This window comes from Ovis canadensis, chromosome 3 (genome assembly GCF_042477335.2).
Source record: "Ovis canadensis isolate MfBH-ARS-UI-01 breed Bighorn chromosome 3, ARS-UI_OviCan_v2, whole genome shotgun sequence".
Classification (NCBI taxonomy): domain Eukaryota; kingdom Metazoa; phylum Chordata; class Mammalia; order Artiodactyla; family Bovidae; genus Ovis; species Ovis canadensis.
In genome coordinates this window covers 153,747,816-153,762,377 of record NC_091247.1, presented here as the reverse complement: position 1 = coordinate 153,762,377, position 14,562 = coordinate 153,747,816, and the positions used below count along the sequence as shown (strand labels likewise).

Sequence of the window (14,562 nt, the reverse complement as noted above, 5' to 3'; positions counted from 1 at the left end):
AACTAAAAAAGAAATAAAGAATCTAACATCTCCCAAGTACTTTTAAATGCAAGGCATTTATAACATTCATATAATCTTAATAGTCTTATCAAGAATGTATTAACTCCATTTTACAGATGAAAAAATAAGGGTCATAAAGGTTAAGTGGCTGTCCTAAAATTTTGAACTCCAATCTTTGTGACTAAAATCCAAACTCTTTTCAATAAGCCATGCTGTAAAGGAAAATAAAATTAAGGCAAGGATGGAGTAAAGGGATAATAAAGAATGCAAATCCAGAAAAAAGACTGGAGATAAACCAGCTTTTAGAAGTTCTTTGATGGATACTGGGATAAGACAGAGCACTACTGTCACAGAGCTATGATGCTTTTAAACTAGAATGCAGGGCTGTCAGAAGCCAGAACGGCTATTTGATTTCAAGAATCAGTGCCCTTGATCCCTTCAACATTATTCTTCTTGCCTACCCTATCTCATTGTCAGGAAATCTGCTATTAAAAAAAGCAATGGCCGACTCACCTAGATTCGCTAGTTCCACACAGAGCAATTGCAGAGTGCCTACAAGTGGCCTGGCCTAGCTCAGCACACAGTCTTTGGACAGCTTTACCCAAACTGAGATGCCAGTCCATCAGTGTACATATGTTACATGGCCACAGCAGAAGCCACGAAACATTTTCATATTGATGTGAAGGTAGGTACAGTTCAGGCGTGACTATAATTTTCCATTTCAAAATGATGGCAATAGGACCACAAATGAGGACTCAAAACTTCAGTTTCCTAACAATCCCAATGTATCATTTTTGACCAAAGTATCATAAAGACAAGTTGAGAATTTTTGCCATCAACTTAGATTAAAAAATAAATATCAATTTATTTTGTTTATGAACATAAATATATTTTATACTATATTGGCCAGATTCATCAACTTCTAGTAGCTTTTATCTTTTGTGGGAGGCAGGGGTGTGTATATATGTGTGTTTATGTGTTTCATGTCAATCGCTTACCAAAATCACAGTTTGTTGATTTCAGGTAAAATCTGTTTCAAAACATACTGGGGCCTCCAGGTTGGCATGGATAAAGGGAGAAAGAAGGTTGGACAACTAGCCTGGCCAGAGGCCTAGGTGACATGGAAGTGAAGTAAGGTCCAGAGTGACCCAGGTTTGATCACTGGCAGCACAGGTACAATATTAGATTCAACCTTATAAAGTGGTAAATATCAAGCTATAAAAGTGTATACACATTGCAGCAATTTAAAAAAATATATAAGTACAAACAAGAAAACAGATTAAAAATAAATATACCAAAATGCTAGTAGTAATTATAACAGGGTGGTAACCTATAATTGATTGCTTTTCTCATCTTTTCTCAGGTATTTTTTTTTCTAATTTGATTACATTATTTCATTAACAGGAAAAGAAATCAAATAAAAATAACATGAAATTAAAAGCTGATTTTGAAGATAGACTATGCCTGCAAGATCTATTTTCTGCTTCTAAGTATTAGCCTTTAAAAAAAATGCTTTCAGCTAAGTTTTCATATAGATCTGTCAATGAACTCTGCAGGAGCATTGCCCATCAGCTCTAGGTATGAGAAAAAAAATACAGAAAATTTAAACTCATTTTCAAAATTCTATGTCATTATTACTTCAGGTCTTTTTACTTAGTTTACCCCTTAAGATGCTCTTTAATCCACAGCTTGGTTTAGTGTATTGCTGCCAAGGTTGATGAGAGAAAGCAAGACAAGCACTGGCAACATTTGCAAAAATCTGGTGCAAGCCAGTTCAGAAAGAAAATTCACATTATTACTAACCAATTCAGTCATCAGTGTCTTACATCAGGTCAAGCAACTAACAGCAAATACAACAATATTATTGTTAATCTCACAAAGTGTGTTGTATTAACTGTAACTTTACAAACACTAAACACCATGCCAACTGAAAGTCTTGTGTGGGAAAAGAAAGAATAAAAATGGTGGATTATACTAAACTATATAAAAGGAATTTGGTAAACTAGAGAGGGATGGTATGTGATTTACATGTTAAAAACAAAATGAAAACTAAGCGACTGTTGTAACGAAAGGTTTTTAACTATTTATATACATTTCTGCTCTATTCATAGTGATATAAGGAATAGGCACTTAAAAAGCAAAAGAACAGAGACAACACCTATAATGTACTTCACAAATTGAAGTTATGGATTATATATTAGAGAATGACTAATCTAATTGCTAGGGAGAAGGCAATGACAACCCACTCCAGTACTCTTGCCTGAATAAGCCTATGGACGGAGGAGCCTGGTGGGCTGCAGTCCATGGGGTCGCGACTGAGAGACTTCACTTTTACTTTAGACTTTCATGCATTGGAGAAGGAAATGGCAACCCACTCCAGTGTTCTTGCCTGGAGAATCCCAGGGACGGCGGAGCCTGATGGGCGGCCGTGTACGGGGTCGCACAGAGTTGGACATGACTAAAGCGACTTAGCAGCAGCAGCAGCAATCTAATTGCTAGACTTTGAATTTAACCAATACACTCATTGTTGGTTATACATCCAACTTATCACTAATTATATTATTGCCTGTGTTTGTATAAAAACTATTTTCCAAATGCTTTCACATGGTTGTCTCTGCTGATCTTCTCCCAAGTCCACTGAAGTAAGTGGATATCAATACACAAAGCCATGTTTATCACTGGTTAAGACCAAAACATCTATTTCTGCCTTATTGACTTTGCCAAAGCCTTTGACTGTGTGGATCACAATGAACTGTGGAAAATTCTGAAGGAGATGGGAATACCAGACCACCTGACCTGCCTCTTGAGAAACCTACATGCAGGTCAGGAAGCAACAGTTAGAAATGGACATGGAACAACAGACTGGTTCCAAATAGGAAAAGGAGTGTGTCAAGGCTGTATTTTGTCACCCTGCTTATTTAGCTTATATGCAGAGTACATCATGAGAAACGCTGGGCTGGAAGAAGCACAAGCTGGACTCAAGATTGCCGGGAGAAATATCAATCACCTCAGATATGCAGATGACACCACTCTTATGGCAGAAAGTGAAGAGGACTAAAAAGCCTCTTGATGAAAGTGAAAGAGGAGAGTGAAAAAGTTGGCTTAAAGCTCATCATTCAGAAAACAAAGATCATGGCATCTGGTCCCAGCACTTCATGGGAAATAGATGGGGAAACAGTGGAAAAAGTGTCAGACTTTATTTTTCTGGGCTCCAAAATCACTGCAGATGGTGACTGCAGCCATGAAATTAAAAGACGCTTACTCCTTGGAAGGAAATTTATGACCAACCTAGATACCATATTAAAAAGCAGAGATATTACTTTGCCAACAAAGGTCCATCTAGCCAAGGCTATGGTTTTTCCAGTGGTCATGTATGGATGTGAGAGTTGGACTATGAAGAAAGCTGAGTGCCTACTGTGGTGTTGGAGAAGACTCTTGAGAGTCCCTTGGACTGCAAGGAGATCCAACCAGTCCATCCTATAGGAGATCAGCCCTGGGTATTCATTGGAAGGACTGATGCTAAAGCTGAAACTCCAATACTCTGGCCACCTGATGTGAAGAGTTGACTCATTGGAAAAGACCCTGATGCTGGGGGGGATTGGGGGCAGGAGGAGAAGGGGATGACAGAGGATGAGATGGCTGGATGGCATCACTGACTCGATGGACGTGAGTTTGAGTGAACTCCTGGAGCTGGTGATGGACAGGGAAGCCTGGCGTGCTGCGATCCATGGGGTTACAAAGAGTCGGACGTGACTGAGCGACTGAACTGAACTGAGCCAAACTGAACACCGAAACAGTTTTCTAAATATGCAAAGTTCATTCTATTACATCCTATTGCTTCCAGCAGCTTTAATGCCTCTAACTTATGTGATTTTAATGCAAAACAGACATTCAATAATTATGTAATAAATGAATGAATGTTGATCTAAAAATGTAAATAACATTATAAAGAATATAACCTAGAGCAGAGGTACCTCATGCCTTATTAGTACACCATGTGCTCAACATACCACTTCATAACAGTTACTATAGCTTGACCCTCTCCAAGGCTCCTTGTTTCTGTTTGCTGAAAGAAAAAGTCTCTATTCTATGGAGCTATGTCAAATAATGTGAATAGCTACTGTGAAAAATATAATTCATTCATCCTACTCAGAAGAACTGATATTGTGATGCCTAAGTGACAGACATAGCTCCCCCAAATTGAGAATAAGGTAAAATCCAATCTCAAAAACTAAAATTTTACTACACACTAAGATCCAAGGAGTAGGGAATAAACTTTAAAGTATCCATGATTTAGCCCCTGGGTGGGCTCATGATGCCCACCTCACTACACCCAAGTTTGAACAACTTCTTTGTTTTCTTGCTCTTATTGAAGAAGTAGATGGAAGTGTACAGTGCCCAAGTAAGTTGAGCCTAGGATTAAATCCTGAATGGCCTCCATTTCAAATCTGGACAGGCAAATACCACCTTGTTTCAATTCAGTAAATCCAATGTCCTTCAAATGTTCTAATAGTGCTTTCAGTATATTAGCATCTTTAAAAAAAAAAAAGTCAAATATTCTCTCAGGTTGGGGGACATTTCAAACCAAACAGTGAAAATCATCATATTGTGTATACCTCTCACACCGGAATTTTAGAGAGAGAAAGAGAGAGAATCAGATAAATAAATAAATAAGGCCCCAGAAGGCAGAAGTTTCCCTGCATAAAGTTTAGAAAGGCTTCAAGCAGAGATGGGATTTAGGGTATTTTTTGGATGCAAGGCCAAGTGTATGGCCAAAATGTGTTGTATCCTTACATCCTTCTAAAGTAAGGATAGAAGGGACTGATGTTATTTGAAAGTTTAAGAACCACCTTTCTAGTGAAGTAATTCTCAAAGTGTTTTATTTTTAAACCACTTGGATGTCTACCTCCAGCTCCACTTTCAGATCCCAGTAAATATACCACACTGATCCTACTCTATCTCCACCTTTCCCCGCTTTCCAATCATCCCCCCTGACAGTGAGGTTGTCACTATTAATGGAACATGCTCTAATCATCAAATCTACTGAGGTAGGGGAAAAAATTTAAGAACCAAGGTGACGGCAAAGGGAGGTCACATGTCCCAGGCCTAGCATTCAAAAAAATTCTATTTACATGATTAATACTATTTCCAAATTAAGCTACCAGGATATTGTATTTCTGTGGTTGTTAAAGCATTAATGTGGTACATGCATATGCTGAAATCAGTCTGTTTTACCAATTTTTATAACCTACTGTTGGCATTTTTTCACAGTTTAATATAATAGGAACCTTAAAATATAACCTGGATTTCTACTCTAGGGATCCCTCTCGAGAGAGAGAGAGAGAGAGAGAGGTCCTTCTTAGAATCATTGGTCTAGTTTCTAGAATTGAGGCAATCATAAAGCCAAAATAAAGGGCACTGAGATTGGAGGCACTCATTTAAATGTTAAACTTTTAAAAGGGCACTTGAGGGATTAAAACTATAGTTTACAAAATACAAATTTATTATATTTCTGGGATGTTTGCCAGCAAAACATGAAATCCTAAAAAATCCAAAGCAACAGTTTACAGAAGACCTGAGCTGATAACTGCAGGGACCTTGAGAAATTCCCTCAATTGCTCTGGGTCTCTGTTACCTCAATTATCTTGAAGGGGCTTCAACCAGCTAGTTCCTTCACAGTCCCTTTCAGTCTTAAAATGTATTTCAAATCCAAGAATTACAGAGGTACTAAATCCTAAAGGAAATCAGTCCTCGGTGTTCATTGGAAGGACTGATGCTGAAGCTGAAACTCCAGTACTTTGGCCACCTCATGTGAAGAATTGACTCATTGGAAAAGACCTTGATGCTGGGAGAGATTGGGAGCAGGAGGAGAAGGGGACGACAGAGGATGAGATGGCTGGATGGCATCACTGACTCGATGGACATGAGTTTGGGTAAACTTCGGGAGTTGGTGATGGACTGGGAGGCCTTGTGTGCTGCAAATCATGGGGCTGCATAGAGTTGGGTACAACTGAGCGACTGAACTGAACTGAAAAGTTATACTCAATATATAAATGTCTAATAATTTCAAAACAAAGGAATCAAATATAATTCTTAAACATTAAGAACTATCTCATAATAATTGTAGAACTTCATAAAAATGGTCCCATTGGCTGTGTCATTTGCTTCAAATAAAGCCTGAGCCACGAGAAAACTATTTTAACACCCTGAGAAGATTAAATAGTTAATCCACTGGGAAACCAAGTTCAAAGACAGAATTCACAAATCCACTCTCCAGAGAGAAGCATTAAAAATAACAACCATACATTTTATTTTTAATAAAATCATTTTAATGACACACCAAATACAAATGATACCATCTAGCATGCATTTTCACTGATGTGTCTTCCTTCCTAAATCTGAAACTTAGATAGTTTCATATCTAATGTTGACAGAAAATAACAATTTATAAGTTAAGGTCACATAGGTGAGCTATCACATGTCTTGGGAGAAACTATCCATAATAATGGATATTTCAAGTTCATTTCTTTGAAGAGAAATGGATGAGAACTGGAAGATTGGTCACATTATGAAATTAACTACAAAGCTTTCATGGCTTCACTAAACTGGAATTTCTAGTGCATCATTTACAAACCCATAATTATGCATCAAAATATTAACTAATTAGCAGGTAAGAGGGTAAGAGCTCAAGGGGTAGTAATAATTAGACATTAAATCTGAACTTCTGTGGAGTTCCAAATAACAATCAGGCCTCCCACACTATAAACTTAATAAACCTTATCTGAAGAAAAAGTATCAACTCATATTTAAATAAATAATTTCACTGACTTTAAGCTCATATCATCCACAAGCTCTTTAGTCTCCTCTGTTTCATTTCCTTTACTTTATGATCCAAATACAAAGGCATACAAGTAGGGTACACCTGCCACACATACAAAAATGGAAATATCTTTCTAATGCACAGGCTTTGGAGTCCAAACTTTGTATGACATGTGCTTGTAAGCGGGGCACAATTTCTGTTTTTTAAGTCACTGTCCTTCAGGAAAGTATGAACTAAAAAAATGCTATTGAAGAAAATAAGTGACAGATAAAAATTAAACTGCAACAACTTTCTTTAATTTCTAGTTTGTGTTACTGATATGTTTTATGTTAGATTCAAGAGTTTGTGCACTAAAATTAGAGCCTCACATTGCTAGGTCTAAGCTCCATGAAAGTGGGAACCACATCTCTCATGTATGTTCTATATCCTCAGTAGTAGGGATGTGTTCTGCACATAGTAGGCACATAATAAATACTTCATGCATGAAGGAAGGAATAAACAAATGATCGAACAGCAGATAACCATCTGTTTCCACAAAATATTTCTAAAAGCCTTGCTTATCTGCCTCCACATTCTTTAGACATTAAATTGTTTCAAATAAGTTACATCACATGTATATTTGTATTTTAGCTGGAAAGATCCTTATTATACTGACATTAATATGTGAAATACTTTGAAAACATTTGGAAATATGTTTAAGAATAAAGAAACAGGTACCAGAGGCCTGAGTTTCAGTTCCATTTCTGGTATTTAGTGGCTGAGAAACCTTGAACATTTTTCAAATATATATATATATATATATATATATATATATATAACACAGAAAATACATTAAATTTTCATCAGAAATAATTTAGATAATCTAAATAATAAGTATTTAGATTTGATAAACTTTACAGTTAAAAAACAGGTCCATATAACTACATTGTTTCAGGCATACCTACAAGCTTTCCAAAAACTAAATGGACAGTTTTAAAATTTAATTAACATTAAATAAAATTTAAAATTTATCTTCTAGTGTTGAAACCAAGCAACACTTCAGGGCCTTCCTGGGGACAGACACCTAGTATCTTTGAGACTCATTTCTCCATCTGTAAGATAGGGATAATATCTGTCCAGCCCATCTCATATGGTTTTAATGCATATTAAATAAAATATTGCATATTTGTATTACAGCCAGAACTGGACAAAGAGACCACAAAAGCTGAAAAGTTTCCTCTTAAGTAAGAGCAGTACCTACAATAAATATATTATGGGAAAGTCAAGTTTAAAATGTTAAAATAGTTCCTTCCTATCAATAAAGAGGCAGCACTAGTGCCAACAGTTTAGCTAACAACAAAAAAAAACCATACATTTAATATACTGCATATGGAAAGTTCTTACAACCCTTAATACCTCAGCATGAGGAAAAAGAAAAGTTCGAGGAGGTCACATTGCAAATCAGTGCCAGTGAAGGACTCAAAACAGCATTTACAATCCAATCAGCACTTAAGCTAGCTGAGCAATGTCACTTCTTAAAAATGCTGTAGTAAGGTAAAAAACACAGCAAATTAAACAACATTACACACTAATCCGAACTTGCTGTCAAGGATACATCCTGTTCTCTGCCAAAGCTAAGCAAAAAATCTTAGCTCACAACCACATAGACAATGACATAAAAACACAATGGTCCTTTCTGCATCTCCATTTTCCTTCAGTTCCTCTCGTATTTTGAAAGCTAAAATTCTTGGGGAAAAAGTTTCAAATATTATATCAGCATCAGACCTGGAAAGTATGAACGGAGCCTTGCAGCAAGCACTGTACTTTCCTTCACATCATTTCATAAAGTTCCCGATTTAGAATTCAAAATGTTTGAGTTTAAAATGTGAACTGAATGGTTCAATTCAGTATACTATTAGGTAATAAGAATAGAATATACACTAAACCTCATTGCTCATTTTTGTAGATGGCATCTATCAGCTTACTACATTTTCTAGGAAGTCAGTTACCATCAACCTACTACCCATAACTTTCTATACCTATGCAACCCAGAGGGGAAAAATGTTACTGTTAAATCAAATCTTACATGGATATACGTACATACATAGATACATATGTATGTGTATTTATATATACAACCACTCTAAAACAGACACCCAATATTTTGGTATTTTTTTAATCTACAGAAAATACCAGATGGTGGCTATGAACAGTTTTTTGGTTTTTCACTTTTTTATTGGAGCCTAGTTGCTTTACACTGCTGTATCAGTTTCTGCTCTACGGCAAAGTGAATCAGCCATACATATAAATCCCCTCTTTCGAGGATTTCCTTCCCTAATTAGGTCACCACAGAGCACTGAGTACAGTTCCCCATGCTATAGAGTAGGTTCTCATTAGTTATCTGTTTTATACATAGCAATGTGTATTTGTCAGTCGCAATTTCCCAATGCATCCCACCCCCTAATTCCCCCTTGGTATCCATATACTTGTTCTCTACATCTATGTCTCTATTTCTGCTTTACAAATAAGATTATCTGTACCATTTTTCTGGATTTCACATATATGCATTAATATGTGATATCTGTTTTCCTCTCTTCTGACTTACTTCACTCTGTATGAAGTCAGCCTCTAATCCATTTATGTCTCTGCAAGTGACACAATTTCATTCCATTTTATGGCTAAGTAATATTTGTGAACAATTTTTTTTCTATACTCTTTCTCACATTTTTAAAAACCTGTAGAGCAGCACTATTCAATAGAAATATCATGGCAACAACATTATATTTAATTTTAAAATTTCTGGTAGCCACGTTTTAAAAAAGGAAAAGTTGATGACATTATTATAATGTTAATATTTTATTTAACTCAACATATCAAAATACCATCATTTTAATATATAATCAATATAAAAATCATTGATATATTTACATCCATTTTCTCATACTGTTTTTAAAGTCAAATATATATATATATATGTAAAACACAGAAAATACATGTCAATCTGGAGACTAAATTTCCATCAGAAATACTTCATAAGTATTTAGATTTGATAAACTTTACAGTTAAAAAATAGGTCCATATAACTACATTGTTTCAGACATACCTACAAGCTTTCCAAAAACTAAATGGATAGTTTTTAAATTTAATTAACATTAAATAAAATTTAAAATTTATCTTCTTAGTAGTGCTGAAACCAAGCAACCCTTCAGGGTCATCCTGGGAACAGATGGGGGACATCCTGGGGACCCCACCCTATGTCACCAAGCTCTTGTTTGCAGAAAAGTTTTAGCCGTCCCCAAAGCCATCAGGGAATTTGCATCTTTTGAGCATGAACTGCCCATTCTCCTTGCTTGGCCCCACAGTGGGTAGCCTTCAATAAGCTATCCTTTACTTTACCACAGCCTGGTGTCAACAGATTGGCTTTGCTGTATGATGGGAGAGTGAAACCAAGTTTGGTTTGGTTACAGCATTAATCATCATTTGAGTGCTCAACAGTCACATGGGGTTGCATAGTGGTGGAGGGGGGTCCTAAATCCACATCTACACAATGAGAGATACCCTACAGAACACCTCCATGCATGCTAAATTGCTTCAGTTGTATCCAACTCTGTGCGACTGCATGGACTATAGCCCGCCAGGGCCCTCTGTCCATGGGATTTCCCAGGCAAGAATACTAGAGTGAGTTGCCATTTCCTTCTCCAGATAATCTTTCTGACCCAGGGATTGAACCTGTATTTCTTAGGTCTCCTGCATTGGCAAGCAGGCTCTTTATCACCAGTGCCACCAACATCTCAGATATCCTCTACCCAAAGGCATTTTTAGAAATTGAATTTAAAATGTTCTCCTGAAATAAGAAATTTTCTATTTAACTTCTTTTTCCAAAGGTCATATAATATGACCCACGCGCTTATTTTGAGAAACCTAAAATACAGTCATCAACTTTAACACATTGGTAAATCTCCATATCTGATAAAATACAAAGACCTCTAGGACACTGTGCATTTACACAAGTACAGCCAACTTTCTATTACTTGTCATTACATTCATTGAAGGGTAAAAGTTAATCAACTGTTCTGAACATTTGTGTCTATGTGTTGATTTATTTACCCTGCTGATAAAGTCTATCACAAACTGGAAAGTAAGACTGGAGGTCACTGCAGAGATTTAAAAATCAGGAGAACAGTTTAGGTAAGTTCAGGTTTCCCTTTCTGAGCTCTATCTTTTCTAGAAATATAAGGCATAAAAATCCTGTCAAAGTCATTCATTTTTAATTAAACTAGTTCAGAACCAGGAAGAGGCAAGCGACCTTAAGCTAAGTAAAGGTTTGCAAAGGATGTTCTTGTCTCTCACCTGTATAGATTTAATGGTTAAGAATTTGAGCTCTAGAATCAAGCTGTCTAGAGTTAGAACGCTATTTCTGCCACTTGCTACCAGTTTAACTTGGGGAAGATCACCTAATCCTTCTGTGTCTCACCTGTAAAATGGCCATAGTAATAACAGATCTAAGTCAAAGATTGTTATGAGAAATAAATGCAAATTCACAGCATATAAAACATCTTAACACACAGCACTGATCCTGGCACATACTGTGTGTCCAATAATTATTTCTATTTTTAGCTCAGAGGTTAGGACAAAAGATAGAACTTAATTTCAATAAGTATCTGTTGTAAATGGAAATTAATGCCCATATATTTTATAAATACAGAAGTGCTATCTAAGCTATTCTTATCCTATGCAAAATAAGTTTAACCAGTGAATCTATTCAATGTATTTAATAAAAATAAAACAGACCCTCAAAATATGGCTTACTTCACAACGTGTTTTTATAAAGCCTTTCTCCAACAAACAGACCCACACATATTTCCTTTTTAAAAAGCTAATATGCATATCAAAAGCAAATATAAGTTATTTATCCGTCAATATCACTTTGCGGTGATTCATTACTCTGTTTATCTCCATTGCAAGCAGCATCAGTTTTAACTGCATGGTCAATAAACTACCCTATGATATTCTACAGAATTCACAGATAAAAATATTAACTTTGTAACAACAGCTTTTTTCTCTGATAGCCAATTTTTTAAATTTTCATTACTATTTTATGCTCCTTCACCTTCTTTGACCAGATCTGCTAATTAACAAGACTGCTTCTTATTGAGTTTCTGCTTTTTCCTTTCCCTTCCTCTGTGGTGGTAGAGTCACTAGTAAGTGTTAAAAGGCTAAAAGAGAGATAGCAACAGTAAACAGGAGAAACAGCTAATCCAACAACAGAATAAATAGCCCTAAAATAACCAGAGAGGCCAAATTAAAACTTCAAAAGTTTTATAATAGGTGATTCTAAACAGTCATAAAAATGTCACCTCCATGGGTGGTTATCTCCTGGTCTGTAAAGGGAATGACAAATATCTTTGAAATTAATCTTATTCTTTAGAGTGATTAAAATACAAAGTATATATAAAACTACCATTTCTATAACTAACAAGATTTGTCACTAAATTGTCACTATATTGTTTAACACAGAAAATTAATTGTCACTAGTTTGTCACTATATTGAAATGCTGACATGATAGGGTAAGAACAGCTTTTCAGAAAGACTACAAGGGTGGAGAATTTTAAAAAAATAATTTCTCAGAGAAAACCGATTATTTTTATAATCCTATAAGGTGTACATAAAGAGAAATTAACTCACAGTAAAGTATCAGAGCTATGAAAGAAACGCACTTATTCTACCATGAAGCCTTCATTAATATTTCAGTGATGATGTTGCAATTTTCCATGAGCAACTGTCAGAGCTCCGCTTCTCGATACGTATCAAAACAATCCAAACTACGTTCGATTCTCATGTATCTGTCCTTGACCAAATTACAATTTTGATGTATCTAGTATTTAAAAACTCACACTCGGGAATGTGTAATATTATATTGTAACCACCCTGCTGAACCGCAGGATGTTTCTTTTTCACCACTCCCTCATTTAACCCTTCCACTTACTGAAGAGTCTTCTTGCTTCTACAGACTGATCACCAATGAAGTTTCCCTAAAATATAATATCTCTTGCAACGCCAGAAATGTCTTCATCACCCACAAGCTGCTGCTATCTAGTCCCCGCCAGTGCTTAACAATACGTCCATTTATTTGCACAGAGATCTAGACCCCCGCGGTTGGCAGCGCTGTGCTGAGGCTTTGTCTCCTGCCTACGAAGGCCGGAGTTGCAGGTATCCTTACAGACAGTCACGTTACAAATACAAGAAGCGCACCACAACCCTTGGAAAGAGGCAGCTCCTCTGGGCAAAGCCCGACAGACGATCGCCCAAGGCGGCCAAACCTGAGGCAACTGTTCCTCACGTGCGCGACCCGGAGCGGGCAGAAGGCGATGGCTTCTCCCGCTGAGGAGATAGGACGCCCCCCGGGACCCGGCGCCGCCCGTCACCTGCAAACGCCAGGGGGCCGAGGGCGCCAGGTTTCCCGGCCAGCACCCGGCCTCGCGCGCCAGGCCGGCGGGGACCCGCGGGCTCGGTTTCCAGAGCTCAGCGCAGATCCTCTCAGGGAGCCCGCAGCCTGCCCTTCGCCGCGTCCGTCCTTACCTGACAGCCACCCGCACGGAGCTCTCGTCCGGGGCGCCCCACATGCCGGCGGCGGGCGACAGCCGGGTCCCTGGGCCTCTGCACCGCAGAACTGAGGCGCCGCTGGAGCCGCGGCGGTCGCGCTCAGGAGGCTGGAGCTGCAGGGGGCGGTCGGCTCACCTCCGCCGCACTCCAGCCATGTTGGGCGACTGAATGGAAAGGTGGCGGCGGCTGAGGCAGGAGGAGGAGGTGGTGATTCACTGCTCGCGGGCGCCCGCCCCTTCTCCCCAGCTCAGCCCCCAGACTGGGGCGGAGACGAGGCGCGCTGAATGGCGAGCTCGGCGGTGGCGGCGGAGCCAGCAGGCCGCCGGCGGCCTGCTGTTGGCCGGGTGAGCGCGCCCTGCCCCCTCCGATGGGAACGCGGCCTGCGGGCGGCCGGGCTGAACCCTCCACGCCTGCCTGGACTCTCCCGCTGCTGGCCCGCACTGCGTCAGCGGCAGCCGAGCTGCCGGCCCCACCTATAGCGCTGACCAGCCTGCGCCCCGCCCTGCCCTCGGTGGGCACTGCCAGGCGCTGCTTGCCGGGAGGCGCACGGGGGAGGGATGCTGGCCGCGGGTTGCCCACGCCCCGGGGTGACGAGCCCGGACCCCTGCCAGGCTGTGAGAACGCCGCGGCTAGTGCCCGCCCTGCTGCAGCCTGAGCCTTCTAAAAGCAAAGCTTGATTCCCCAGTGCAGAGCTTGCAGTCTGCCCGCTGCCGCTCTGGTTCGCCTTTGTTTCCACCCTTAGCTTATTGTCCTCTCTCCAGCTTGGACTCTGACCCTTATCCCCAGCCCCCTCTGAACGCCCTCCTTCCCAGGAGTCAGCCATTCATACCAAACCCAGCTCCCTGGTTTGGCCACTGCCTCTGGGCAGCTGGGTTGTTCTGCAGTCCATCGCCTGTGGGATGTGGTAATGATTGACTCTTGAGACCCTTGAATGCCTTCCTGTTAAATCATTTGTACACTGGTAAATCAACCGCACCCTGGTACTGCCAAGACTCCCCAGAACTGTATATCCACCAAGACCTGCTGTGTAGTACATCCTTCTCAACTGACTTTCCCTTCTGGCCTTCAAAAAGCACCTCCAAACCCCGTGATTATATCAACATTGACCCATTGTGATTTCTGCTTGCGGCTATTGTTCTTCGCCATGCCTTCAGATAGC

General features: G+C 39.3%; 1 protein-coding gene across 18 annotated transcripts in view; it reads right to left on the bottom strand.

The window, feature by feature from the left end:
• Nucleotides 1-14,297, bottom strand: part of KIF21A (kinesin family member 21A) — a 182,300-nt gene extending 168,003 nt beyond the window's left edge. For all 18 annotated transcript variants that reach the window (XM_069584617.1, XM_069584618.1, XM_069584622.1 and 15 more), the window contains exon 1: nt 13,380-14,297. In XM_069584617.1, coding sequence (XP_069440718.1) covers nt 13,380-13,423 — 44 coding nt within the window. In that variant the 5' untranslated portion in view covers nt 13,424-14,297. The remainder of the gene's footprint in view (nt 1-13,379) is intronic.
• Between the last annotated feature and the right edge of the window lie 265 nt (nt 14,298-14,562).